General features: G+C 40.4%; 1 protein-coding gene across 3 annotated transcripts in view; it reads left to right on the top strand.

The window, feature by feature from the left end:
* Window positions 1-27,604, top strand: part of POPDC1 (popeye domain cAMP effector 1) — a 33,763-nt gene extending 6,159 nt beyond the window's left edge. For 2 of the 3 annotated variants that reach the window (XM_072855583.1, XM_072855584.1), the window contains 6 exons: window positions 2,140-2,264; window positions 12,616-12,803; window positions 13,707-13,815; window positions 15,796-15,963; window positions 19,726-19,867; window positions 27,334-27,604. In XM_072855583.1, coding sequence (XP_072711684.1) covers window positions 2,140-2,264; window positions 12,616-12,803; window positions 13,707-13,815; window positions 15,796-15,963; window positions 19,726-19,867; window positions 27,334-27,458 — 857 coding nt within the window. In that variant the 3' untranslated portion in view covers window positions 27,459-27,604. Of the gene's footprint in view, window positions 1-2,139; window positions 2,265-12,615; window positions 12,804-13,706; window positions 13,816-15,795; window positions 15,964-19,725; window positions 19,868-25,086; window positions 25,191-27,333 lie in introns of all 3 variants that reach the window. The other variant, XM_072855585.1, reaches the window with a different exon arrangement.
* Window positions 27,605-27,907: the final 303 nt, after the last annotated feature.

Raw genomic sequence — 27,907 nt, 5'->3', positions numbered from 1 at the left:
TTTTCTAGATAGGTTATATGTGCCTAGGCTCTTATAATTTCCCAGAAATGTAACTTACAATTTCAAACCTATGAAGATGTCAACTTGAAAACAAGTGGGCCCCATTTACTTCGGATGTGACTGGCTGCTTAAAAGTCATTAAATTCCAAATCATAGTTAAGTCTATGGATCCTTAAGGTCTTAATTTTAGGTTTCAGGTAAGTACTGGGACTATGTATTGGCTGGTGCACTGGCTTAGTATGCCTATAGTAGGTGAGGTTTTCCTTGAGAAGCTTGATGTTGGCCCACGTGTTCTTTAAATGTGGGTTCAAACACGTGGCACTTGAGGGTCACCAGCGTTCTTTTCATTGCCGATTTAGAAGTGTGGGCCTTCGATATGGAGTGCAGTCTGTGTTCTCCTGAAGTCAGTCGTATTTCCTCCACCACTGTAGGCATCTTGCAACACCAAAATTTGACTTCAGAGGAAAAACTAAATTTGGCGTACTTGAGACTGAGCAAGCGTGGTTTCATTCGTAACGCTCTTGCAGTCCCACAGCTATTTCAAAGCCCCTGTACTTTGTGTGGGATAAGGCCTTTATGATCAAAGGAGAAGGAGTAGTGAGTCATTGCAGTGTAAGAAAGCTAAACCCAAGTGTATCACAACACAGAGCATTTATGCTTAAGTATTTTTAAGTGAGAATGCTTATTCATATAATAGTGCAGGTCACTTTTATGATAGAACTTCTATGGTTGAATTTACAATGATTCTGCCTTTTCTGTTTTATAGCTATTATAGGATAACTTATTAAAACAGACTGCATCGATGACCAAGGGCCTGAGCATTGCAAGACCTTTTGTCCGTGTAGTTCTCATTTTAAAAGCAGTGAGAGCTCTGCACTTGCTGAGCTTGCCACTTTGGTCTGTAGGTCTTGTTGCAATTTAAGCAGATACAGAATCAGAGTTTTGCAAGCTGAGGTGGCAGCTGGAAGCAAATTTACTCTGTGGGCAGCATAAGTAATGAAACCTGGTTCCTAGGGATCTGTCCCCTTTGCTTTTATGACCCTGCCCCACCTCTGTGCGGCTCCACAATATTGCTCCTCTTCAATACTTCCAGACCTCATATCTTCCCATCCCTTGTAGTCTAATTAACCAGCTGATCAAGAGTCACCATATTTTGATTTTTCTGATCTGTATGTAAGTGCTACCTGGCCAGTCAACAGCCCAGACAGAATAGGTAATACTGAGTTTGTGAATTCAGCATGATCTTCAGGGAGAAAGGGGAAAGGGACACTAATTTGGCACCTTCTTCTTGTTGTCTTTGCGTGAAACTGAAGGGAAAAATGTATCTGTGACCTCTACAGCTATCTCTATCAGATGGTAGGCTCACAGTTATCTGAGAGACTCACTGATGCATAATCTATCATTTGATAAGTATTGTCTTTGTAAGCTAAAAATAGAACCCCTAATCATACAGCATGCCTTATCTTTTAAAGCAATTGTCGTTATTCAAAGTAAAGCAACTAAAAAAAGAGTAAGAATTTGAAATTTTCTCTTTGATGTTGTACAAGACAATTAATGTTCCTGCTGTGACCTTGTCAAAATGCAGCAATGATACTTCCTTTAAACTTTAAAAAATAACTGCTTATGACTTCAGAAGGTTTTTGTGCAACTACTGCTCACTAGTTAGATATGAATGTTGCTGATATGAACAACAAACATTCATTTCTAGGGTCTTGTTTGTCTAATTAATGCAATACTAGTAATAAAGTTTTTTGAGCTGCTTAATTTTTTTTTTGTACTTAGGATACAGTTTTCCCCTACCCCATTTCTACTTTATTTTAGTAACCGATCATCATGGGCTGCACCTTTCTGCTTTCCCCAGTCCTGATCTGAATTATTATCGCTCCAGTATTGCAGTCCCATGCAGTAGGACTGCAGTCTGCTGTGAGCCTGCTCTCAGTGTCTGCTTGTAGCATTGTAGTGATTAGCTCATGCTACCAGCGCATGCATTGATCCACAGATCCTAACTGTAGTAAAGCTTGTAGAATATATTGCTTTTCAGTGTAATTACACTCAGTGGACACATTCTTGATGGCTGTGTACGAATGTGTTTGTTGTTCAGTGAAATTTAACTTCCTTTTTTTTTTTAAATTTTTACAGGATGTGCATTGTTCATCATTTGGGCTACACTCTACCGTTGTGCCTTGGACATAATGATCTGGAATTCTGTGTTTTTGGTTGTCAACCTCTTACATTTCATATACCTAGTATATAAGAGAAGACCGGTATGTATAACAGCTAAATTGCACAAGCAGTATAGTAAGATGCAAGAAAAGAAGTTTTGCCCATGTTTGCTGGACAAACCAATGAATTACACAGCAGTTCTTCTGGACAAAGGCAGTGAGCTACTTCAGGAAGGATCCAGACCCTGTATATGGTCTGATGCAGCACATAATTATTTCCTTGAAATCCATATTCTTGAAAAATGATTTGACTTTAGAAGTTACTATTGGCTGGTTTTGGCTTTTGTGTTTGGTTTTCGTTTGACTTTGGTGGTAAGGAAGGGGTTATATAGCTTCTTTGCAGAGAGACCAGAAATGGTAGTTTGGGCATTGTGTATATGTGTGTGGTGGCTTTTTTGTTGTTGTTGTTTTCCCCACCTTTCCACCTACAAGCATACATGCATACAGGCCTCCTGAAATAAAATCCTACCAAGATACTTAAAACTGAGCATTCCAGGACAGTAATTTTTTTTTTTATATTAGGAGTTTGGGAGGGATCAAACCTTCCTACTTCACTTAAGTCTTGAACATCCTCTGTAGTGGGAGAGGAGACTGATAAATGACAAGTGCCCTGATAGACTGTTATTTCAACATAGAAACAAACGCTGATGTCCATTTATAAATGACCGTCACACTCTTTGCTTTGCTGACAAGTGCTTTAGCCTATATGTTTTGTACTGCCACATTCCTTTTAAAAGCAAATGAAAGGTGAGATGCTACTACCCTTTTTGACATCTGTGGGACTCAGAGATAAGTGGCAAAATTGAGTAAGGTGTGGGAAGAAGTAAGGTGTGGGATTAAGTAAGATGATCCTTCCTTTTTTTCCCATTTAGTGCATTCATTGAGTTTTGAGGGTCATGTCTGGGAATTTTGCAACTCCTTTTGTTGCCTTCAGAAGGATGCATTGGGATAACTTTCCTCAAATGCACTCTAAGAATATATTTGAAACGTATACAAAAAATACAGGATTCTCTCCCCTGCCTTCAGCTAAGTGTTTATCCAATAGAAAATCGATTGATTTTGTTAGTATTACTCATCCAGAAGTATATTCTGTTTCTGCAAAATGATTAGCAATCCAGCCTTCTGTTGGTATATGCACATTAAAACTAGATAATCTTTAACATAATAGTTGCTGTTATGTGCCAATCAAATATTAATGAAGTGCTAAGTGTTCAAACTGTTAATATTACATTCTGTAGTCTCCAAAATCTAAGGCAGATAGATTTATAATGTGAAGATTACAGGAATACATGTGGGCTTACATTATCAGCAGAATAACTCTGCCTTTGCCCAAAATCAGACACATTCTGGAATTGTGTAACAGCTGGTACAAAAAAAACCCAAACCTAGCTGGAAACAAGCTCTTCACCAAGTCAATGCAGCCTGTGCAAGAAAACAGCTAGGAAAGTAGCAACCTCCTCCTTTCCTGGCAAGGCAGCATAAAGTTTGACTTCTGTCTTGCCTAGAAGATGGCTTAAAACTAGCCAGACTTATCTACTACTAGACATTTATAGACGTGTAGTAAATATTTCTAGTCATTTAAATTATTCTCTCTCAGAGAGTAATCTTCCCAATTAAAGGGTAAGCTCCTCTTTGGTTTGTATTGCTAATGCTATTATTTTAGACTATTCAATCCATTTATGTGTCATCATCAAGATACAGCAGCATGGTGAAACTACCGTATTTCTGCTAGTCAGCCACGGCCATGCTGCCCAATGCACCACACAAAATAACAGTTGTGATAATGTAGAGCCAGTAAAGCCAGACTCTACATGTTTGTGTCTGCAGTTAGATATCCTGTGCAGGTACTCTGGTCTTTAATATGGGATGAGCTCGTGTTGTATTCTTTGCCCTCAATGAAGCCACCAAGTGAGCATGTTCTTCTTCCCCTCAACCCACCCACCAACTTAGCCTTTTAATGTCATCTTGAGGCCTGTAGCCCTTTGTCAGATGGGACAGGAATTGGCTAAGAAAGTCAGAAATTTATTGCAAAAGGCAGGAGTGCACAGCTGATATAAACTCTAGAAAACCAAGCCTTAAAACTTGTCTGTATTTTAAAAAGTGAGTTGTGGCATTTGTTCTTAGAACATGGGTAATGGTCCTTGGGTTCATACCCATCCAGCCCTTTCCAAAATTCTAAATAAAAGGTTATTGGAGAGTGAAGGAGCATCTTGGGAGGAAGACACGCTGGTTTATGGATGAGTTTTTTTTTTTAAAATCCCCTTACAATGTGTAAAGCGATACTGAATGAAGAAGGAAAAACTGTGACTTCTGTGACTACAACTGTATACTAAAAGCTATGCTAGTAGAGATTAGGGGTTTTTTGTGTGTATTATAATATAGACTTCATCATACTGAAGTGCCAGCTACTTTCACTAAATTTAGTAAATTTGTGAACAGAAGTATTTGTAAGCACTTGGATACTACAGTGATAGAAGTGGATGAAGTACTCTATAGGTGGGTTTAAAAGAAGGAATTAGGTAAGGACACGAAACTTGACTGATAAACTGTCAGTCGCTAAAGCTGGTAGAAAATTACCAAGAGAGGAAGGACTGGAGGACCTGCCTTTAACTTTGCTCTCCATTTCTCTACAGCTTCCCGGCTGGCTCTGGAACCACGGCAGAATTGAGGTGCTTGGCACTTCCACAGACACTGCACCATACACACGTGGTGCAAAACCACAGCTGCTTTTATACAGAATAAACTAGAATTCTAGGCAGAGAACGTTAGAGGATATGTAGGAAAACAGACTTTGGTGGACATTTTCTAAAATGCTGTGCAAGTTAAGGATTTCAACTTAAGTAGAGCCAGAGCAAGCTGTCAAAGGAAGAAGAGTTAAGGGAAATGACAAAGTGAGAGATGATAGAAAGGCTGAAATCTTTACCAGTAGGGCTAAAAGCAACTGCAGAACAAACTCTGATAGGCAACCACAGCATATAAAAGGAGGATTAAGGTTAAATTGCATCTGTCTACAACAAGTTGATAAATTGAGTACATCTACTCATATGTGCTAACAAAGGAAGGCTTCTACCCACAGCAGTGTTCCTCCAGTATGGAGCACAGATTCACCCAAAGGTTACCATCTGCAGGGCTACGTGACCTTTACAACTTAAAGCTTAGCCAAGAATTAGTTCTGATAGATTAGCCATGCAGTGGTGTTTCTTTGTATTTTAAGACTTAAGAAAAATATTGAAATTATTTTTCTATTAAGTTTGAGAAATTACAGTATTTATGAACATTACATTAAAAATTATACTAAATATTATACTATTTTAATTGGTGTAATACATAATATTTTCAGTAATTATTTTTAAATCGGTGTTGTTTTAAAACACCCTCCTACACACCTTAACACTAGTTCCTTTTCAGTTTTAGTTCTCAGCTCACTGTCCAACAATGATACCATACAGAAAAATCTTTTTCAGAAAGACCTGAAAGGAAACCTAGTGCAAGCTAATTAACTTTTTTTTCCTTTAGAACTTGTATTCAAGGCACATAGTTTGGGCAGAACTTCTAAGAGCGAGTAATAGTTTAATTGCATAACAGCTGGTTCTTTGGGTGGGACTGGTATAGAAGAACCATCCAGGTTTTGGTGAGTCCAGCATAAAGAAGCTTAGTTCTCGTTAGAGTCTACCAAAATACTTCCCATGTCCTGGCAAGAACACCAGTTGTTTGCAACCAGCTTGATCCATGGTGTGGAAACTGTCCGGACAGCCACACTCCTGCTTCTCTGGCTCCTGAGTGAAACCAGAGGAGACCAGGGCTTCTGAGGGGGCTGGAGTTCCACCTGTACCTGTAGACAGCAAGCTCGTGCTCCAGCCACTGATACCTGAGACACTGTGCTGTTTAATTTCATGCTGGAACATTGAAAGGAGCACTTGCACAGCTGGATACCTACTGGGAGGCAAGCTAACTGGTCTGCATTCACCCGAGAGCCCTGCTGCCACTCTGTATGCTCATGCTTGGCTGTGTCCTAACTTGGATACAACACCATCAGGGGACTTTCCTGGCCAAGGTCCTGGGCTCGTGCTTGAGTCCAGCAATGATTAAATAGTCTTTGTGGTGGTGTGTTTTGGATTTATTTTTTTTATACTCTGATCTGTCTAGTTCTTTGCATGACTCCCATCACTGTAGCTGATTGTGGCCTAGGATTTGTGCTTTACTTCAAGTTAATGTGTATAGAGTTTACAGTGAATGTAAAACTACTCATTTCACCTTTGTCCCTATATGAATTTCTAGACTGTAGCTTTTTTTCTCTGTCCATGGCAAAACATACCATTGTTCCATAGGGAAGGATGAGGAAAATTTCTCAAACTAAAAATAAAGCATTGGAAAAATCTAATAAAAATTCTGTCTTGGACAGTGAGAGTACTTACAGTTGTGTTAATGAATGACAGATAATAAGTAGCTGAAGTCAGCTGCCTTTAAAGTAAGTTTCCTGAATATGTATGCTAACTCTTTGCATCCCACCATGATCAAAATATGGTCTTCCACCACATTCATGAACAAAAGTGATGTGGTTGAACTGCAAGTTTCATCTTTCTTGTTTGGTCATGTGGAACCTCTCTGGCACATATATTTAACCCTGATCTTTGTAGATGTGCACACTCCTCTTTCAAAATATGTTTTTGTGGTGGTAAAGCTTACAGCACTTAGTTCAGATCACTGCCCCCAGCTCCCTGCTCCAGGTCTTGAACGGAATGAGGGAGCTTGCAGGAACAGTCTTCCATGTGAAGGCTTCCAGATGCTCCTTCTGGTGAGACTGGAGTTACTGGAAGAGCTGCCTGAAACCAAATGTCAGTTTTATTGACTCTAAAAATGAATGACTACATCTTGACAGTCTCTATAATTTTGGATAGAGAACAAAGTAAAATCATGAAACCACCACCACAGATGCCTTTACTGAATCTTTTTTTTTTTTTTGCATCTTCTGCAATATTGAACTGCTTTCTAAAGGCAGAAATGTGTGGGAAATGGAAACAGTGACATGTAGGAGTAATACCAAATACTTTTAACTGGGAAGTGCTCTACACAGGCATTGACTGTTTTCTGAGGTAGTCTCAGTCACATTCTGATACTTGTCCTGAAATACTACATCATTCAGGACATGGGTGCTTCCAGAAATGAAAGGCCTCTGAGAGGACACATGTAATATTTGAGTCTAAAAATTAAGAGCGTTGTCGAAGAGTACAAATAATTATTTGTGGTCTCTACTTCTGCAACAGTAGCTTTGCCTTATGAAATAGGAATTGGAATCATCCTGTCTCACTCCATCCACCTCCAAGCTAAACATCTAGTTTAAGCAGGTTGTCCAGTGTGACTCAACCCACCCACCCAATATCTGTTTAAGACGTGATAGTGGCATCCCTCTCCACTGGCTAGAGAACAAGCCTGCGCAACCGTTATAAACTACTAACTTAGCTTTATGTAGTCATAGTTAGGTGAGATGCTCTTCATTGCTGTGAGGAAAAAAATTAAAATTGCTTCATGCTCATCTAAACCGTAACACAGTGGAGAACTGGAGTCTGGCTTTCAGCTTGTATTACTGCCACTGCAGGTCTGGTCTGGGAAGTGTGGGTACTCTGTTTCTCTGAAGACTGGGCTCTAAATACCTAGTAAATTATGTGAATTTAAACAATAGTTGAAATTATGTAGAATCAGGGTAATATCCCAAACAATATATTAATCTCTTTGTTACAGGCTGATCAGCAAGCTTACTTGAAGTGCTGCCTAGTAGTCATGCATGTCTTTTAAGCTGTCTTACACATTCTGTTTGTTATGAACTTGAAGGCAGTTTTTAAGTGCTTTTCCTATAGAAAGCTAGAGAATGAAAAAAAAAAAAATTTCTCAGGAACTAATTTTGAATGAGATTTTCTGTCTGCAAATTTGTATTGCCCATCTCAAAATCAATTTTATTTAGTCATCCTCACAAATGATGTTTTTAAGGAAAGAAAGGAATGGAAGAATAATTACAAGTTATAAATTATTCATTTTGTAATATGACTGTGTTCAGTTGAGCATATTTTATTAAATGGAGCATGCAAAAGAGCAGTGAGTTTCTCTTCTGACCAGAAGATTTTTTTTCTGTGGTTTTCACTCCTTGGAGCTTTACAGATTTGGCTTTTTTAGTCTGAGTGGAAGCCGAAAGAGTCTAATTGGTATGTCTACAGAGCTCTGACTCGGAGCTCTGGCAGCATCCCAGAATATTTCAACCACTGCTGAACAAAACATTAAACCTACCCGTATGGTTCACTTGGAATATGACCCACAAGCATGACTGGAGAAGCAGTCAGCTGGGCTTGTGAAGGGTGAAGAGTCTGTTACGAGGGAGGCCATCTAAAATATATCTACAGTGTCCAATCTGATCAATCTTTAAGAAAGCGGTTATGTCTGCTTTCCCTTTTAAGTATTGTACATTAGAGGAAGATTGTGAAACCTGAATTATGTGCTAGTAAAGGATTGCATTAGCACTCCAGGGCCAAATCCTGTCCTCATGTCTGTATGCGTTGTTTTGAATTCAGGAGTCTTGGGAGCTACTTGTATGTTCATCTGAAAAAGGAATTTATCTTTCTTTGAGTTGGAGGGGTCATGTATAGAAAGAGGTGCAAATTAAATTGGTACGGCTGTTAAAAATGAGGGAGAACCTGTCAGCAAAACAAATTGTCATCCAACTTCACACTTACATGGAACATATTTTGAAATCAAACAGTTCAGGGCAATCCTTGACGCAATTTCTCTTGCTAGTTTAAATTTAATCTCTTGTTTTGTTTAAATTTAACCTTTGTTTTGTCCATGTAGATGTCCTCTGAGGTGTTAAAGACTGTGGCATAAGGAACATATAGGAAATTCAAAACTTCTGTTTCATATAAATGTAGTCATTGGTGGAAGACGTAATTAGTAATTGATTCAGTGTGAAACTAGTGTAACTTGAGGCCGAGTGACATACTAGACATATGTAAGTCCATGAGCCCTGATGGCATGCATGCACGAATGCTGAGGGACCTGGCTGATGTCACCTGTGAGGCCACTCTTGATAATCTTTGAACAATCATGGTGACGGAGAAGTGCCTGAGGACTGGAGGAAAGCAGATGCCACTGCTTTCTTCAAAAAGGGCAAGAAGTAGGACCCAGGGAACTGCAAGCTAGTCAGCCTCACCTTGATCCCTGAGAAGGTAATGGAATAGCTAATCCTGGAAACCATTTCCAGGCACGTGAAGGACAAGAAGGTGATTGGAAGCAGTCAGCATGGATTCACCAAGGGGAAGTCATGTTTAACCAACCTGATAATGCTCTACAATGAAATGACTGGCTGGGTAGATGAGAGGAGAGTGGTGGATATTTTCTACAGTAACGTTAGTAAGGCTTTCAACTTCCATGTCCTCTGGTAGTTGTCTTCCATGAACTCCTCATAGAGAAACTTGAATTATGGGCTGAATGAGGAGACAGTGAGATGGATTGAAAACTGGCTGAACGGCTGGGCTGAGGGTGGTGGTCAGGGGTATGAAGTCTTTTTGGAGATATGCACACTAAACCAGTGTATGGTATGTACGCTAGTGGTGTAACCTAGGGGTCAATACTGGGCCCAGTCCTGTTTGATATCTTCATTAATGATCTGGATGATGGGGCAGAGTGTACCCTGATGACACAAAACTGGGAGGAGTGGCTGAGAGGCCAGAAGGTTGGGGGGGAGCAACCGGAGGGGCATTGACAGGCTGGAGAAATGGGCCAACAGGAGCCTCATGAAGTTCAACAAGAAGTGCAAAGTCCTGCACCTGGGGAGGAACAACTCCATGCACCAATGTATGCTGAAGGCCAGCCAGCTGGAAAAAATCTTTGCAGAAAAGGACCTGAGGGTCTTGGTGGACACCAGGTTGAACATGAGCCAGTAATAGGCCCTTGCAGCAAAGAGGGGCAACAGTATCCTGGGCTGCATTTAGGAAGAGCATTGCCAGCGGGTCAAGGTGGGGGTGATCCTTCCCCTCTACTCAGCACTGGTGAGACTCATCTGGCGTGCTGGGTCCAGTTCTGGGCTCCCTAGTACAACAGAGACATGGACATACAGGAGAGAGCCCAACGAAGGGCCACAAAGATGATTAAGGGACTGGAGCATCTCTCATAGGAGGAAAGGCAGAGAGAGCTGGGACTGTTGAGCCTAGAGAAGAGAAGGCTCAGGGGATCTTATCAATGTATATAAATACTGGAAGGGAGAGTGCAAAGAAGGCAGAGCCAGGCTCTTTTCAGTGGTGCCCAGTGACAGGACCAGAGGCAATGGGCACAAAGTGAAGCACAGGAGGCTCCGTCTGAACATCAGGAAACGCTTTTTTTGCTATGGGGGTGACTGAGCACTGGCACAGGTTGCCCAGAGAGGTTGTGGAGTCTCCATCCATGGAGATACTAAAAAACCATCTGGACATCGTTCTGGGCAACGTTGCTCTAGGTTAGCCTGCTTGATTAGGGATTTTGGATGAGATGACCTGAGGTCCCTTCTAACCTCAACCATTCTGTGATTCTGTGACTATTGTTAATCTTGTCTGAACATTTATATTCTAGCCCTCCTCTTCTCGGTCCTGATAGCATTTCTGGGGCAGAGATTAATTCATAGGAGGGAGACGTAACAAAATGTTGACAGAGTAATGAAATAGGAAGATCCATTTAAATCTTTTGAGGAGGCAGTAATTCACATTTGATTGAAGCTTATGTATGGACGCATCAAAAAATCAAACTGAATGCTTTAATACAGTTGTGGGTGGTAAATGTACACAGATACTGTACACAAAGTTGACAATAAGTTCAGCTGTGTATAAGGAAAAGAAAGTTCTCAGGAGGGCTCTCAGGAGACTTTTTTACATTAAGCCCTTGGAAACAGGTATTGGTGTGTGTTCCACATGGAGGCTGCATAAAGATCCTCATGGTTTATGAACTTGCTTTCACTTTTCATGGTTTGAGGCTGTCTGGGTAAAAAGTGAAGTCTGCAGGTTTGGGATATCCTTTTGTTGGGATGTGGGATGGATCTCATCGGAGATTGAGGCTGTGTGTGAAATACTCCAAACATGGTTCCATAAATCTAGAAAGTTTCTGCCTCAGCTCAATTTGTTCTATATGTAACTAAATTTGGAATGTAACAAGGAAACTTTCTCAATTTTCCCAAAACTTTTCATTATGCTTGATTTACTATTTCACACACATATGTAATTCTACCGAAAACAGCTCAGGGAGGATTTTTGATGTGGAATGCATACATCTCATAGGGGCTAAAGACTAATATTTTCACCCTAAAATGCTCTCCTGGGCTGGGAATAGTGACAGTTTGAAGTCCTCATGGGCCTCAGACAGCCTGGGGCCTCCTGTGGTCGTTCTGGATTCCCCACCTCCTCCAGCCACAGGGTGACCAGAAGTTTCTTGATTCCCACTGTTGGCTACCATCAGCTGAAAAGTGACTCCTGGACTCCTGTGCTGCTGCCTTCTCTTCTCCCCTGTTTTTTATATTGAAATAAAAAAAAAATCTAGAAAGTTGTGTAAACTTGGAATATTCTCGTTTGTTGGAAGTGATGACTCCTTTTCTTCTTTTTCTGCCTTTTTTCTTGGTTGCTTTTCCTTATATTTTGTCTTTTCATTACCTGATGCTTATTTGTTCTAATTTGTTTTCCTCCCAGCAAATATGCAGGCTTTGTTCAGGCTGCCTCTGCTTTCGGGGAGGCTGGGACACTGTCTCATTCCCTGCTACCTTCATTCAGGAAAGACTTCCAGCCTTGGGATTTCAGCCAACTTCCTTTCCCTCATTGCCACTGCCTGAGTTTGGGTGGGCTCCTAGATGTGGGATGTTCAGCTGGCAATGGTTTTTTTTTTTCCTACCTCATCACACGTGGCTTCAATATGATGGGTTTGTTTTTCAAGACTCATAGTACTGCTTTTCTACTACAAGTAAGCCAAGAAGCTCAGGGATGAAAGGGGCTCCCAAGAGAGCCTGAGGGATGGCCAGAACGAGGTGTGCATATGGTGTGAAAAATGCAGGCAACCTCATTTTTCTCCTGTGTAAGTCTGGCCCAAGTCCTTTTCGCTGTTACATCAACAGAAGTCTCAGAAGACTCCTTGTGTCTGATTTAATGTGCCACTCGGATGGAATAGCATCCTAAAGCACCAGTGTGCCAGCCTGGCTAATTTTAGATAAGGTTTTGGTCACCCTCTCATCGGCAGTGTTTGTGGATAAATGTCGCACATTTACCACTTCTTTCCTTGCCTAAACATTTCAAAGACAAAGATGTTCCTCAAACGTAGCAACTAAAGCATGTGCACACTTACCCTTTTTTAACTAATGCCTCTGTGTTTATTGATGTCTTTTGTTTTTGCATTCTAGATCAAGATAGAGAAGGAGCTTAGCAGCCTCTACAAGAGAATGTTTGAACCTCTCCATGTGCCTCCAGAGCTCTTCCAAAGACTAACGGGACAGTTCTGCAACATTCAGAGTTTAAAGACAGGTCAAGCCTATGCTGCAGAAGATAAAACATCAGTTGATGATAGGCTGAGCATCCTGCTGAAGGGGAAGTAGGTTCTGTAAAACTTGGGGACACTCTTATGCTTTGTGTGATGGTTGAATAGATTAGAAAGTTGTTGGGGTTTTTGTTAGCTTTTTAAATGTTACGGTTTGTAGCATGTTATGGTCTATAGCCGAATAGTCTACAGCCATAGACTATTTTGTGACACAGTTTTCAAATGACAGTGATGTCTCTTAGTGGAAGCATATTATGCCTCCACTTGTGTGCACAGCTGCATGGACTTTAATGGGAATTAGATTTGTATAAGACCAAAGGCAGGTGTCTTCCAGAACAAGCAAGAGATTTGTTTGAGTCTTAGATATCTAAGTCATCTTCTCAGTGCATTCTCAGGTTTTAAGGTTAAAAAATATTGTGCATGAGGGACGGAAAAAATATCGCTTCAGTAGACTTTAAAACAGGTCTATTGGAATTGATTCATTGCACATGTACATGCAAGCAGAGAGGGGCAGGTGCACTGCCCAGAGGCTGACAGGACCCAGGTGAGAAAGCGTAAAATAAATGCCCATGGCCAGGCTGTAATCTTGAAGCTCTTTCATCGTTTTTCTTTGAAGTCATTAACTGCTCATTACTGCAAAGCTAGTTATGTAAAGGAAGCCTGATTCTGGTCTGGCTGTATAGCGTAACCCTACAGACCTTCTTCATTTTGAATAGCAATGTTCTGAGGGTACACGCCATGTCTGGCCATTCGAATTGGCTGGCAGCCTGTTCTGCTTGCAATCGGTGGAGGTTTAGGCAGAAAATAGGTTAGCTCTGGGGCTGAAATTCCAGAAGATGGACATATTTTTGCCTGTTACCTGCTGCATTACCACTGTCAATAATCACATCCAAATTGAGATTAAATTAATCAACTTCCATGACTTTAAAATGTTGTTTCATACATTTTTATTTCCAGAATGAAGGTGTCTTATCGAGGGCATTTTCTGCATAATATTTACCCCTGTGCCTTTATAGATTCTCCCGAATTTCGATCAACGCAGATGAACCGGGGGGAAAAATTCCAGGTACACTTTGGTTTAAATGTCACTGGATATGAACTGATGAGATCATTAAAGAACAGAGTATAAATTTGATCAACAGTGAACTACTTGACTTGCATAATTTTGCTAGCTTTCTAGTACTGGTGTTTCATGATGGACCATATCAGGAATAACTTTTAAAACGAAATGCTGCAAAACAGTATTATGATGGTGTTTGCTGAGCAATCCGGCTTTTGCTATTCTGTTCTCTTTTACTGTTTTCAAGTTTATTGTGTGTTAAGAGATTATTGAGGACAAATAATTTCAGAGACTGGAAAAAGAGATGATGTGAGCAGTCTCATCACTGGTTCAAAAACAGAAGAGGAAAAATAATTATTGTAATATTTGGTGTTACTAAAATGAAAGACAAAATTCAGGCACTAGTAGTTTGAAATTGGTATTTATCTAAATGTATTAATGCTTCTGTCATTTTGAAAGTTGTTAAAGCAACGTAAGCTGAAAGAGATCACAGTATTCTGAATAAAAATATTCATACGGGGAACAATAAGGGTATATGTCTCTATCAGTGTAGTTATGCTACTACATTAAAGGAAGTCTTATACTACAGCTTGTGGGAAAAAATACTGTTAGAGAAGGTTTTTTTCACATAGTACTGCAATGGCTATTTTGCTGCCTCTGACTTTTTGTTCTTTAACTGCGTATGTGTAGTAATGACTGGACTGTGGCTGACTGGGTACATCCACATGGATGCCCTGGCAGAAGGGGAGGGAGGGAGAGCAATGTAGACTCTAAAATCAGTGATTGATGTCATATGTTCCAGTCAAATACTAGGCTTAACGCCAAGGAGAGGGAGTTGTCCAGATGTATTCATTTCGCAGCAGCGAGGTGTCCTGCAGCACGGCCGCCCTCTTGGCACAGCTGTTTCTCTCATAAGCGACTGGATACGAATCGGTCCCTCTGAAGGCAAAAGGCTCATGCCTCAACTTCTGCCTGCCTTAAAAATTATTGTAATCTGTACATCCTTCACTCGTGAGTTCTGCTTGTTACTGCCATATAAACGCTCTCAGCGTTGCCATTGCAAGAGGACACGGATTCAATCTTAAGGACCCCATCTGCTGGCAATGCTGGCAAATTCTTCCTCAGCCTGTGTGCTTGTATTCCAGACCGTGAAGTTAAAATCCATGGATACATGACAGTTTCCCATTATTTCTTAGGCTTTATATACTTTTAATTTTTCTGGAGGTAACGTTAGCTTGTAATAGCAGAGAGCACCTGATTTCTTCGTAGATGACTGACTTCCCCTTGCGAAAGTCTGTTCCCTTCCATCAGCCCAGCGGTGCAGGTTTCAGTGTGCCATTGCCCTCTGCCGGCACAGGGGGACGAACCTGGCAGGTCCAGCCGCCCTGGAGAGGGTGCAAGCTCCTCTGTGACTATCGATAGCAGAATTACCACTAACTCAGCGAACAGAGCCTTAGCTCACCTGCTAGAAGGTGGTACTCCTGGGATCAGCAGGGCTGACAGTGAAGAGAGAAAGGCGAAACTTTAAAAAAAACACAAAACCAAAACCACTAAAAACTTTTTGATGGAGACCTTTGGATTATACCGGTTGTTCCTGTTTGGTGACAGTGACATAAAATAAAACCAAGCAACACGTAGGCCTATTGGGATGTGAGTCGTGTCATCACTGTAGGACTGACTTTATATGTGAATCTCCTCTAACAGAAATGCTTTTACAGTTTGGAACGTATGAGAGGTTTTCCCCCATTATCTCCCCCCAGGTTTTCTGAAAAACAAACTGGCAATGCTTATCAGTTAATAAATATCTGAGGTGTTTTACATTTGTAAATATTACGTCCTACGGGATACCGAAAAGTTTTATGGCTTTAAGAGTTATTTTAACTGGAGGCACAAATAGAATGGTATCACTTACTTTAAAGCATGTTTAAATGTGCTAATTATAAAGCATTTTTTAAATGTGCTAATTCTGAGCATGTATTTTCTCAGGTCACCATTATCGCAGACGATAACTGCAAGTTCCTGTGCTGGTCCAGGGAAAGGCTGACTTACTTTCTGGAATCTGAACCATTTCTTTATGAGATCTTTAAGTATCTTATTGGCAAAGACATTACAAATAAACTCTATTCATTGAATGACCCAACCTTAAATGACAAGGTAAGCAACTGAAATTTCATTTGGGAATTTTCCTCCCCCACACAAATGTATTGTTACTTCAATTTTAAATCCTCTTAAAGCACCTTTTTTTAACCTCCTGCTATCAGCTGCTGAATTCACACTCATTGCCTTTTAGAGCCAAAGTATGAGTCAGTGCAGCAGTTCTGTCAGAAGCAATATTGGTTAAAGTTAGCACGGTAATGTGCAAGAAAGGTGAATAACTGAGATTCAGAACTGATTGGCTAGCGCAAATATTTCTAACCAACTAGTAGTTGTCATGGCTGTTAGCTAAAAAGGTGCTTCTCCCTGGGTATCCTTTCTCATTAACAAATGGGTGCCTTTGTACAAAGAAGCTTCAGGGCTTTTTCTTAAAGAATTTGCTTGCTGGGATCAAACAACTGGGTAGTACTGATTGCCAAGAAGAATAATTTTAACATGTGTTTGAGGGTTGCAAATACAAAAAAAAAAAAAACCAGCAAAAGGAACATTAGGTTGATACAATGTAATTAGTGGAAGGAGGCATGAAATACATATAAAATATAAATAAATATAAATACATATAAAATACTCAGTGGTCTGAATATAACTCATTCTTCTTTGCATGTAGAGGGAGTGTGTTTTAGGTGTCACAGTAAGTGGTTTGGGTGTAGTTCTGGGTGTATCGATTGTCTTGTTTTATTCACTTTGTCTCCTTACTTAGTTACATGCCTTTTCAAGATTTGGATGGTAACTCAGCTGCTGGTGGGGTTTTTTTATTATTTATGGAGTGGCTGTAGGGTTCTCATATATAATTTATTTGAAGAACTTTCACCATCATTTATGAAAAGCTTTATAATTTTATAATACAGTATTTTCATATTCTGTCTGTATTGATTTAACTCACACTAACTCAGAGCAAAAATCCTTCTCATCAGCTTGCCCATAAATATCTTATATATAAGTTAAATAGTTACTTCTGCAGAGTTGTGAATTTACTGGAAAATGATCCGAAGGGAATGACTGCCACTGCTACTTATACCGCAGACATCAGCAGGCTGAACTTGTAATGTCTTTATGGCCAGTTAGACATTGTAAGTTCTCCCAGTTTTGTCCTGGCTATAGAAAGAGAAAAGAAAGAATTGCTGAAGAAACAATTTAATAGCAATAAAGCACTGCTTATTCTGCCTTCTGGTCAATGAAATAGAGGATTACACTGTCTTGCAGTCAGATCCTCAGAACTATTTTGGATCACTGTTTTCATCTTACTAATGCAGCAAGACAAAAGTGATCTAGCGGGAATGTACCATCTATAAAATACATCTTATAAAGTGTGTGGTTAAAGCTTTTTTTTTAACAAAAAAGAATTACAGGAGGATTTTCTGTAATAAAACCCACATCTGCATAGACAGTAAGTCATGGCATCTGAAAGGAACATGTAGCGACGTGCCTCCTGTGTGTGCATTCAGACTGCCTCTCCTGGGAGACTGCTGTTCTCCACACTCCTTCTCACCTTGCCTTTTCTTTTTTCTTTTTTCCCCTCTTTTTTCCTCTTTCTTCTTTTTTCTCTTTTTTCCCCGTTTTCCTTTTTCTCTTTTTTCTCTTTTCTATTCTCTGTTTTATTTTCCTCTTTTCTTTCCTCTTTCGTTCCCTCATTTTCTTTTTTAACACATGCATGACAGCATTAGGTTGTCATGCCCAGTATACAGCCATCTGCAACGAACTTGTGCTGCTGAATTCTGGCACTGTAGAGCTTCAACACTAGTATAAATATTTCTTGAAATGGAAGTATAATAAAATACTCATTGTAAGGTTGTAATTGATTGTTTTTAAGTGAATGGTCCTTATCATACCTTCTAAGTATTAAAAAAACCCCACCAAACTTTTTGCCTCCTTTGACTTAACATCTGCACACTTTTATAAAAACAACAGCACAAGCATTTGTCATCAGTACATTCGTTTTAGGCTTCCTTGCGAGAGCAGTGAGCTCCCCCAGCTTCTGCCTCCTCCCTTCTAACGCTCCTGTTGTGTTGCAGCCGCAGGTATTGCTGTCATCGCATGGCAGTCCTGTTTGAAAGGTTTATTTTGATTAGCGCTGTGTTGTATGTGCGCAGCCTGTAAAATCAAATGGGTGTCCAACCTGTTGGGTTAGGTGAGATCAAGGCTGAAAGGGACTTTCTATTTCTGTACTTAACCTGTCTGTATTTCCCACTGCATGGTTCAAGTATAGCTATATAATGTACAGATGAGTCAGTATGAACAGAAAAGTTCCATTTAACTTTATTCCAGCTAATAACAGTTTTGACACTTCTATTTGCCACTCTGTTTAATGCACTGAGTATATATTTCACTCGCCGTCCTAAAATCATATACAGATATGTAAATCTGGCCTCACAATTTTATGTATATTTCTTAATTAAATGATATTTTCACTTTAACTTGAGTTTGTACCGAGTCTTCAGTGAAAATAGTCACTTGAATTTAAGATTATTGTTGCCATTTTATCACAGTAACTTTTGAAAAATGTATGTTATAAAAATTAAAAGTGAGCATTTGGGAAATTTGTAGTATCTTTTTATTCTTCCTCAAATGAAAATCCTGTTGCACAAGCCCGTCCTACATAACGTAGGACAAGAACTGTCTGTCGAGTAAATTCTCCTTTATTTCCCCATTGCCAGCACCCTATGGGCATGTCACTTCTCACAGGCTTCGTTGTCAAATACACATATTATTGGTGTCTTCAATGCTTTTTAGCTGGTGACAGTCTCAACAGAAAATTTTGTAGTAGACTTCTGTACACAGGGGACATACAAGAGAGCAACTAAACCAAATCCAGTATAGATTATTCATAATCAAGATGGTACTAAGAAGATAAGAATATTAATTCATTGTATGTTGGAAAACAGAAAAGTATCCATTTATTTGTAAGGAACCCTGTGATTTTTTTCCTACCTAAGGAGATTTTCACTACTGTTGGAACAACTGTCGTTCCTCTCCACATGATGCTAATTCCTGACAAAGTTCAGTAAAGTGGAGTTACCCATTATGCTTTTGTCATTGATTACTACCTTTCACATACACCTAAAATAGCATTCTGACTTGCAGTAATACTTAACAAGGTACAGTGTATGGGTTCATATAAATATTATAGTACAAAGACTTCTCAGGAAGACTACTCAAAGCAAACGGACGCTCCTAAGACCATTTGACAGGCAGAGGATAATGTTCATATGATGCATTTAATCTGTCTTCAGTAAAATCAAGAGCCAAATGATCATCTACTAGGAAGGAATGACATTCACTGTTTTCTAACACGATGAAATGAAAAGCCAGGAAAGTGAACAAGTTTCTGTTAAGACATAAATTGCTAAACTCTATATGTAGCATGCTGTTTTGTTTAGCGAGGAGGACCAGGCTCATCATAAAGGCTGTATTTAATTGTAGAGCATCATACCTGAATAATGAATTACCAAATAATAAAAATCAACCTTTCTGTAAGAAAATACGTGAAAAGTCCAGTGCAAAGCAGAATTAAAATTTAATAACTAACCTGAGGTTTCATGCTTGTCACTGTTCTAATTCCAATATATTACTGGCATCTTCTGTTTTCATTTAAATCAACTTACACTGCATAGAAACTTCTGCTCTAACCAGCTTCTTAATTCATGAATAGTCATTGCTGAGACCAGAGCATCTACTACACAGGAAATAGTTATTTTCCATTTTTATTTTAATTTACTTGATACCTTTTTAAAAAATAATAATTTTTACTTTTTTTTGGTTTAGGCTTCAAAAAAGATTGATCGACAGCCTAGTCTTTGCTCACAGCTCTCTGTGATGCAGATGAGAAACAGTATGGCCAGCACCAGTGACAGTGAGGATGGCTTGCAGATGTTTCTTCGCGGGACTTCCTCTGCATCCTCTCTTCGTGAGTGCTCAAAATAGTTGATGCCAGTTTTGAACACAGCTTGGTTGATCATTAGAGATGATTGTAGAACTCCTGTTGTCTTCAGTGGGAGCAGACTGTAGCTTTTTGGATGCTGCTGTACATCAACTTAAGTGGAGGGACCTAACTATAGGAAATTCATAAGATGCATAAGGCCTTGTATGCTAACTGAAGCTACCTCATGTAGATGCTGGCAAAAACACCAGCATGTATTGTAATAATTTTTGGCATAATGTGAATGTGTAGGCATAATATGGAATGTTTATAGCAATGGGGCAAAACTGTGAATGTACAATGCCTGTCACAGTAGTATCTCCTTTGGTCTGTGACTGGTGCTTATAGGAATTAAAAACCCAAACAGAACTTTTTCGCTCAGCAACTTGGTGCTCTGCATTTCCTCCAGTACAATAGTTTGTATTGGCAGGGTCTGGAGAAATGTGGTGTACCACCAATATTTTGATGCCACCTGGAAAATCTCCAAATATCCTGTCAGGCTCTCCTCTCCTGTGCTTTGTATGACAGGAGTAGTAGAGAACAGATGAAATGGAGGAATAAACCATATCTGACCTTTTTCCTTCTACTCTTGGAATTTATTCCTTTACAGAAACCTTCTAAACGATTCTTTATAGGCTATTGTTATTTTTTACTTTTCATTTTCCAGAATCTCAGCTTCAACAGTAGCCTGAACTCTGAAAGCAGCTGTTGAACAAAAAAACCCAGAAGATGCTCAGTTTTCTAATTTGGCATAAGCTGTTAGTTTAACAGAAATTAAAAGGATCTTAAAGGATTATTTATTTTGATTTGGGAAATATTATTCTTCAGTAATTAGAATTCAAAACCACTGCCAGTTATTTATTATGCTTAAACTCTCTGCTAAGAAGAGAAAGTGATTTAAAGTATTTGCACTTTCCCATTTAATTATCTGTTCTCCATTGTGTTCCTCACAGTTCTCATCCAGGAACTCCTTCAGATTTGGAAGTTTTCACTCCTATCTGTTTTCACTGCATAACATTGGTATAGTCTGCATGCCCAGTTAGACGGGAACAAAAGCCCTGCTAGTGTTTCACCCTACTAGCATGTCGAGGGTGACAGCTGGGATATGGTTTGATGAAAATTCCAGTGTTGTTTTCTTTATTTCTCCTGTTCCCTGAAAGGACATTTAGACTCACAGAACAGTTGAGATTGGAAGGAACCTCTGGAGACCCTCTAGTCCAACCCCATGTTCAAAGCAGGGTCAGCTAGAGCAGGTTACTCAGGGCCATGTCCAGTTAAGCTTTTAATATTTCCAAGGTGGAAGATTTCACAGCCTCTCTGGGCGACCTGTTCCAGGGCCTTACCACCCTCATGGTGAAAAAGATTTCCCTTATTGCAACTCATGACTATTGTCCTTTGTTCTTTAGTGCATGCCTCCAAGAAGAGTCTGGCTCTGTCTTCTTTATACCCTTCCATTAGGTAGCCGAAGACAACAGTAAGATCCCCTGAGAACCTTCTGTTCATAAGGCTGAACACACCCAGTTCTTGCAGCCGCTCCGTGTACGTCATGTGCTCCAGCCCCTGACCATCTTGGTTGCTCTCCACTGCTCTCGCTCCAGTATGTCCATGTCTTTCTTGTACGGGGAAGCCCCAAACTGGACACAGCACTCCAGATCCTGTCTCACAAGTGCCAAATAGAGGGGGTTAATCTCTTTCATTGACCTGCTGGCTCTGCTCTTGCTAATATGGCCCAATATATGCTGCTAATATGGCCCAATATATGGATGGCCTTCTTCACTGCAGGGGCACTCTGCTGACTTATATTCCATTTTGTGTCCACCAGGACCCCCTGGCCTGTTTCTGCAAAGCTGCTTTCCAACCAGTTGATGCCCAGCCTGTACTGCTTTGTAGGCTTCTTGTGTCCCAGGTGCAGGAATTTGCCTTTGGTGCACTTCATGTGGTTTCTGTCAGTTCTTTCCTCCAGCCTCTGAAGGCCCGTTCTGACTAGCCACCCTACCCTCTGGCCTGTCAACAGTTTCCCTCACTACTTGGCTGTTGTCTGTGAACTTTGCGGGATTGCACTCCATCCCGTCATCCAGGTCGTTAATATATTGAACTATAAAGTTCAATATATTGGTATGGGTATTGGCCCTCAAGGGACACTGCTGGTAACCAACTGCCAGCTGGGTTTTGTACTGCTGTTCACCACCCTGTGAACTCAGCAGTCCAGCGAATTTTTCACCCAAGCTGTAGTCCATGTATCCAGTCCATTTCTCACCCATTTGGCTAGAAGGAGTCTATGGCAGGCTGTGGAGGGCCATGCTACAGTCCAGGTAAACAACATCCACTGTACTCCCTTCATCCACAGAGCCCATCATCTCACCACAGAAGGTGGTCAGACTGGTCAGGCACAATCTGCCCATGGTACATCCATGTTGGCTGTTGCCAGTCACCTTCCTGTGCTTCATGTGCTTGGACATGGCTTCCAGGAAAACAGGCTCCATAATCTTCCTGGGGACTGAGGTTAGGCTGATAGCCCAAGAGTTCTCTGAGTGCTTCTCCTTGCCCTTCTTGAAAATGACCATGACATTGGCCTTTTTTTCTCTCCCCTGACTGCCATGACCTTTCCAAGATGATAGAGAGGGGTCTTGCAGTTGCATCAGCCAACCCTCAGCACACTTGGATGCAGCCCATGTGATTCCACAGTCTTGTGTTTGCCCTGTTGACTTCAGTGGTCCCTAATTCAGTCCAGCTTTCCTCTAAGTCAAGTATCACTCTTCCAGTCTCTACCACTAGACTCAGAGACCCAGGAGGCCTCAAGACGAACCTGTAAAGTAAAAACTGAAGCACAAAAGCTATTGAATATCTCAGCCTTTTCCATGTCCCTGGGTCCCATGCCCCACTGAGCCATGGTCCAACAGTTTCCCTGGTCTTCCTTTTGTTGCCGATGTATTTGTAGAAGATGTATTTGTAGAAGCCCTTCACCAGATCCAGGTCCAGCTGAGCTTTGGCTTTCCTAATTCCATCCCTGCATGCTTGGGCCATGTTTCTGTATTTCCCCCCAGCAGCTCATCCCTGCTTCCACTTCGTGTGTGTGCGTTTGAGCTCTGTCAGGACTTTCCTGCTCATCTATGCCAGCCTTCTACCACGCTTGCTCAACTTTCTGTACACTGGAATGGACTGTCCTTGTGTTTTGAGGAAGGTGTCCTTGAAGATCAACCATCTGTCCTCAGGTCCCTTTGCCCTTGCAGGCCATGTCTCATGGGTTCCTGCCAAGTAGATCCCCAAGCAAGCCACAGTCCCCTGTTCTCAGGTCCAGGGATGTAAGTCTACTATTTGTCTTGCACACTTCTCAGTATCTTAAACTCCACCAGCTCCTGGACCCTGCAGCCAAGGTTACCATCAGCCTTCTGCTCCCTGATGAGTTCTTCCTTGTTCATCAGTGACAGGTCCAGCAGACCCCCTCCCCTAGTCGGCTCATCGATCACTTGTGAAGAAATTGTCTGCTACGCTCTCCAGAAATCTCCTGGACTGCTTGCTCCCAGCCCTGTTGACTTTCCACCGGATACTGGGGTGGTTAAAGTTCCCCATGAGTACCAAGGCCTGCGATCATGAGGCTTCATCCAGTTGTGTAAAGAAGGCTTCTATCTACTTGCTCTTCTTGATCAGGCAGCCTGTAGCAGATACCTGCCACGAAGTCTCCCGTGTTGGTCTGTTCTCTGATCTTTACCCATAAGCTCTCGACTGGCTCTCACCTGTTCCACGGCAAAGCTCCATGAAGTCGAAGCCACTCCTTTGCATAGAGTACCCTTGGACAAATTTGCACACTCAGAAGCCTGAAAGAAATTGTAAAAATGTATTTGTGCAATTAGCTTGAATTAAAATTCTTTTTCAGGCTTAGCAGCAAAACACTTACACCAGTATTTCGGCTTTGGGAGAAAGTAATCTAAATGCATGACATGTTCAACTGTAATTACATTAATCCCTAAGATGCATCCATGCTTAGCACATACTTGATAAATACACTTTCCTCTGTTGTACTTTTCCTTGGTTTGTGTACCGTATTTTCTGGTGTATGTTGTGTACTTTCCCCGAAAGAGGGGTTTAAATGTCTTTTATGTTCCAAAATTGCTCAGTCCAACAGCGGTTGGTGTAGTTGATACTGCCAATGCCACCACCCCACTGGCAACAGTAGGTGTGGCAGCAGCCTCCCGAGTCCAATACTTCCCTTACTTTTGGGGAGGCAGGGGGGTTACCCATACAGCAGTGTATCATACGCCTCGGGAAATATTGTCCTTTATTTCTCCTTTGCATTTTGATTAATGCAAAATTTCTGACTTCTGTAAAAGGTTGGTAGAAATCTCACTAAACTGTAACGCTTCAATCTTTCTTTTTGCCAAAATAGCTTGTTAGTTATTCCTGGGTACTGTCATTGCCAATGAGAGGTTTGCTACCAAGGTGGGCTCTGCTTAAAGATTTGTATTCAGTGTGGATTGTGGCCATACGTAGGTACTTTCTCTCAGATCACAGTGAAAACTGAACAAAAAAGCTGCCATTTGCCTTCCTACTGCTGTGTTTTCAGAAAACCTTCTCCTGGGAGCTCTCAGAGCAGCAGTTAGTCTTTTTTTTGGTCTGTTTTTTAAGATTCAGTATGAGGTACATGCTGAGGCATACTGTCCAGTGCTGTTCCCCTGGATCCTCCTTCTGCAATCTTACATTTGTTTATTAAAACAAAACAAAACAAAAACCCCAAACCAAACCCATAAGATTTAGTGAGGAACTTATGGAAATGACAAACTTTTTTTTTTTTAAATTAGAATAAGACATTAATAAGAGAAACTTATCTGTACAGGAGCTCTACAGAAATACTGTCTTGTCATTGCTAGGTGATTGCTTGTTGTGTGGACAAAAGCTTGCCATTACAAAGATGGTATTTGACTACTACAATACAAATAAGTTTTATTCTCCTAATTTCCATATTCTTGAAAAATTGAGCATTTATATTTTTGTATAATCCAAACTTTTTAAATTATGCTTTTATCTGTGCTACAAACAATCAACTTTGACTCATTTTCTCAATAAATTGATATAAAGCTTTTTTCAAAGTGTTTAGTAGTGAAAAAGTGAAAAATACTAATTAGTAGGTCCCAAACTACGATTACTAACAAAACTGTGTTTTGAATTTAATTGACTAAGAAACCCAACTAACTGTTTGCTTTTATATTAAGGAAATAACCAACAAGAGTTCTATAATGCTTATGGAGTGAGTCGTTTGCAGCATGATGTTTTCTGTTGATAACATCGTATTAACTCAGCAAGCATCCTCAAAAAGGTATTAAAGTGGGATTTGTTTTTCACGTGGTACTTGTGCTTGACATCCACGGTCCATCTGTATGTAATTTATTAGTAAATTAAATTGATGCATCTCTTTTTCCAAAATTTGAGTTAAGCAGAAATAGTTCAACGTGATTACAAGGGTAGCTTCACCTAACTTTCAGTCCTTTAAAAAACATTTCGGTATTAGTTTCTATTCAATAATTCTATTGCTTGATAGTCATTCACATCCGTATTAGTGATACAGTCTCCTTTTCTGTGCTGCGTGGTTTAGATCACTGAGATTTGCTGGTCTATGAATCTGTATTTGCAAACTTCTAAGCTAAGCAGGAATGTAGAAAGGTTTTGTTTTGGTAATGCTTTTATTGGTATTATCTCATTATGTGTGCTCCCTATGTTATACCCAGCTTGTGGTTAAAAGCAGGATTGGATTTCATGGGAAATGGCGTTTTAATAGGCATTTGGGCTTAGGTCCTCGAGAGAGGGCAACAGAGTCGTGTATGGAATGCCTGGGTTCAAGGTCTGACTCAGTCTCTTGAGCATCTGTCCAACACTGGATAGAGGCATCAGTGGACAAGGTTTTTTGTATTTGGAGAAAATAAGGGCATGTCTCTGAACCAAACAACTTGATACTATTAGACTCAATATTGGATCCTGTTCAACACACTTATGGCTTCTTACTTCTGATTTCTGGAGAGAACTAAGCACTTTTAAACAAAAGAGAACTAGTCTAAAAATGGTAATAAACTAGTAACAAAGTAATAAAAAAGAAGTGCTTAACAATTCCAGTATTTAAAAATGTGTGTGAATAACCCTTTATCATGGTAGTTTTTGAATGTTGAAAGAAAATACTAATAAATTTTTAACATAAAATGTTATAAAAAGCTAATTCCGAACAGTGTTTGTGCGAATGTGACTTAAAAATGCAGTAACACGATAACCCGCTGGTCTTGCCTGTAGCTGTGTTTTCTCTGTGTGTAACACATGCAGCACAAAGGAGTCCTTCTTCATAAACAGGCTTCCTTAGCAGAGCACTTTACTGTTTATCTGATAAACTTTTTTTAAAGTAATAAGAATAGCCCTGCAATAAGAGTATGTTATGGCTATCAGTATTTTTGTCAAGAAAATTTGATTTTTTAGCTTGTGTACAGACAATCTGTCAGACAGGACCACTACCTCTTGCTCTTTTCTTCTAAAATGGTATTTCAAAGATTTCCCTACTCTTTTTGGTCATCATATTGTAGCTGTTTACAACCTTGTACCATTGTGGTGGTTTAACTCTAGAAGAAGGTACTGAGAGAAAAAAAAGTCCAAGCGCAGATGCAATTTCAGAGTGGACAATGAGAAATAAACCTGTTTGGCTGATGTCAAAGTTGCTCTCTGATTTGATTCTCATGCTGAAAATTTAACTACAATAGAGGTAGTTTGCAGCAGTAACTTGCACAAAAACTCCATTTAATGTCTTACCATTAAGTCTTACCATCTTAAGTGTCTGTGGTATGCGCTCTGCTCTGGCAAGCTCTATGAGTTGCTGCTTTTCTAAAAGATTGCCTTGGAGCAATGAAATCACTGTCAACCAAAAGTTACGTGGCCTTCACCCGTTAATCTTGTTTTCTCTATGTTTTGCTATGGGGGCATTATATTTTCCATAAATTTTATTGTGCTTTTAAGGCTGTTAGAGCTGTGATCATGTACCCACCTGAGGTTTGCCCAGTACACCAAGGAATTTTTTCACAGCCCAGGCAAGTGTGCAAACGTACATCCCTTTTGTACTTAGGGCAGTCATTCACATCGCTGTTTGTGGAGAAGAACTAGCGGGTGCGTGTAGAGGTGAGAAAACGATGGCCAGGGACACGGCGTTGGGCACCTCACGTGGTCAGGATTTGAGGAGAATACTGTGCCTGTGGCCGACCGCAGGGTTTGACCCTCGGAGGCATTGCCGGTTCATAGCAGCGTGGCTCTCCCACGTCTAGGATTTCCTGATGCCTGTGGCCAAATAACAAAGACACCTTCACTTATAAAATCCTCTCGTGAGGGAACTAGGACAGGATCATCAGATTGCATACACTTTGTCACAAATAGGAGTATTTAGCAGGTATGTGTTGTTAAATTAATCGGTAATTTCTTTGTGACTGTGGCAGGCCCAGGCCGGACGTCTCCCTACCTGAGAACTTCGGCAAAAATGAAGCCAATAGAAGAAAGTGTTGAAGATGATGTCTTTGAAGCACCATCTGCTGATAAGCTTGAACTCCAGCGGTTGCCTTAAACAGATATGTCCTCAGGCGCATCAGAGCTTGTACAAGGCTCCAGTGCGAGAGGAAGAAGCTGAATTTGGGAGGAATCTGAAAGCTAAAACCACCTCTCCGTGTTTGAATTTACCACAGCATATGTCAGTGGCTTCTAGATGGAAATGTCACGTTTTATTTTACTTCTAAATAAATAAAAAAAAAAACCCTAAAACTTTTATGGGTTTTATTTTTGTTTTCTGGACATGGGTATTTGCTTTATTTCTACTTTGACTCTTGCCATCGTAAATTTAATATTAAATGACTGACTAGCCTGAAATTTCTAGAGACATTGTTGGAGCAGAATATCCCCAGTTTCATTTCCTTAAGTTTCTTAGAAGCCTGTATCTTAGTGTTTTTCAGTGGGAGATTTTGAAACTACGTTTCCAAAGCCATGTTGCTGTTACCTACCATCATTGTTGTGAGAGTC

Source organism: Ciconia boyciana, chromosome 3, assembly GCF_034638445.1.
Source record: "Ciconia boyciana chromosome 3, ASM3463844v1, whole genome shotgun sequence".
NCBI lineage: Eukaryota > Metazoa > Chordata > Aves > Ciconiiformes > Ciconiidae > Ciconia > Ciconia boyciana.
Note: the sequence above shows the minus strand (reverse complement) of the source record. Positions and strands in the feature narration are given on the sequence as shown.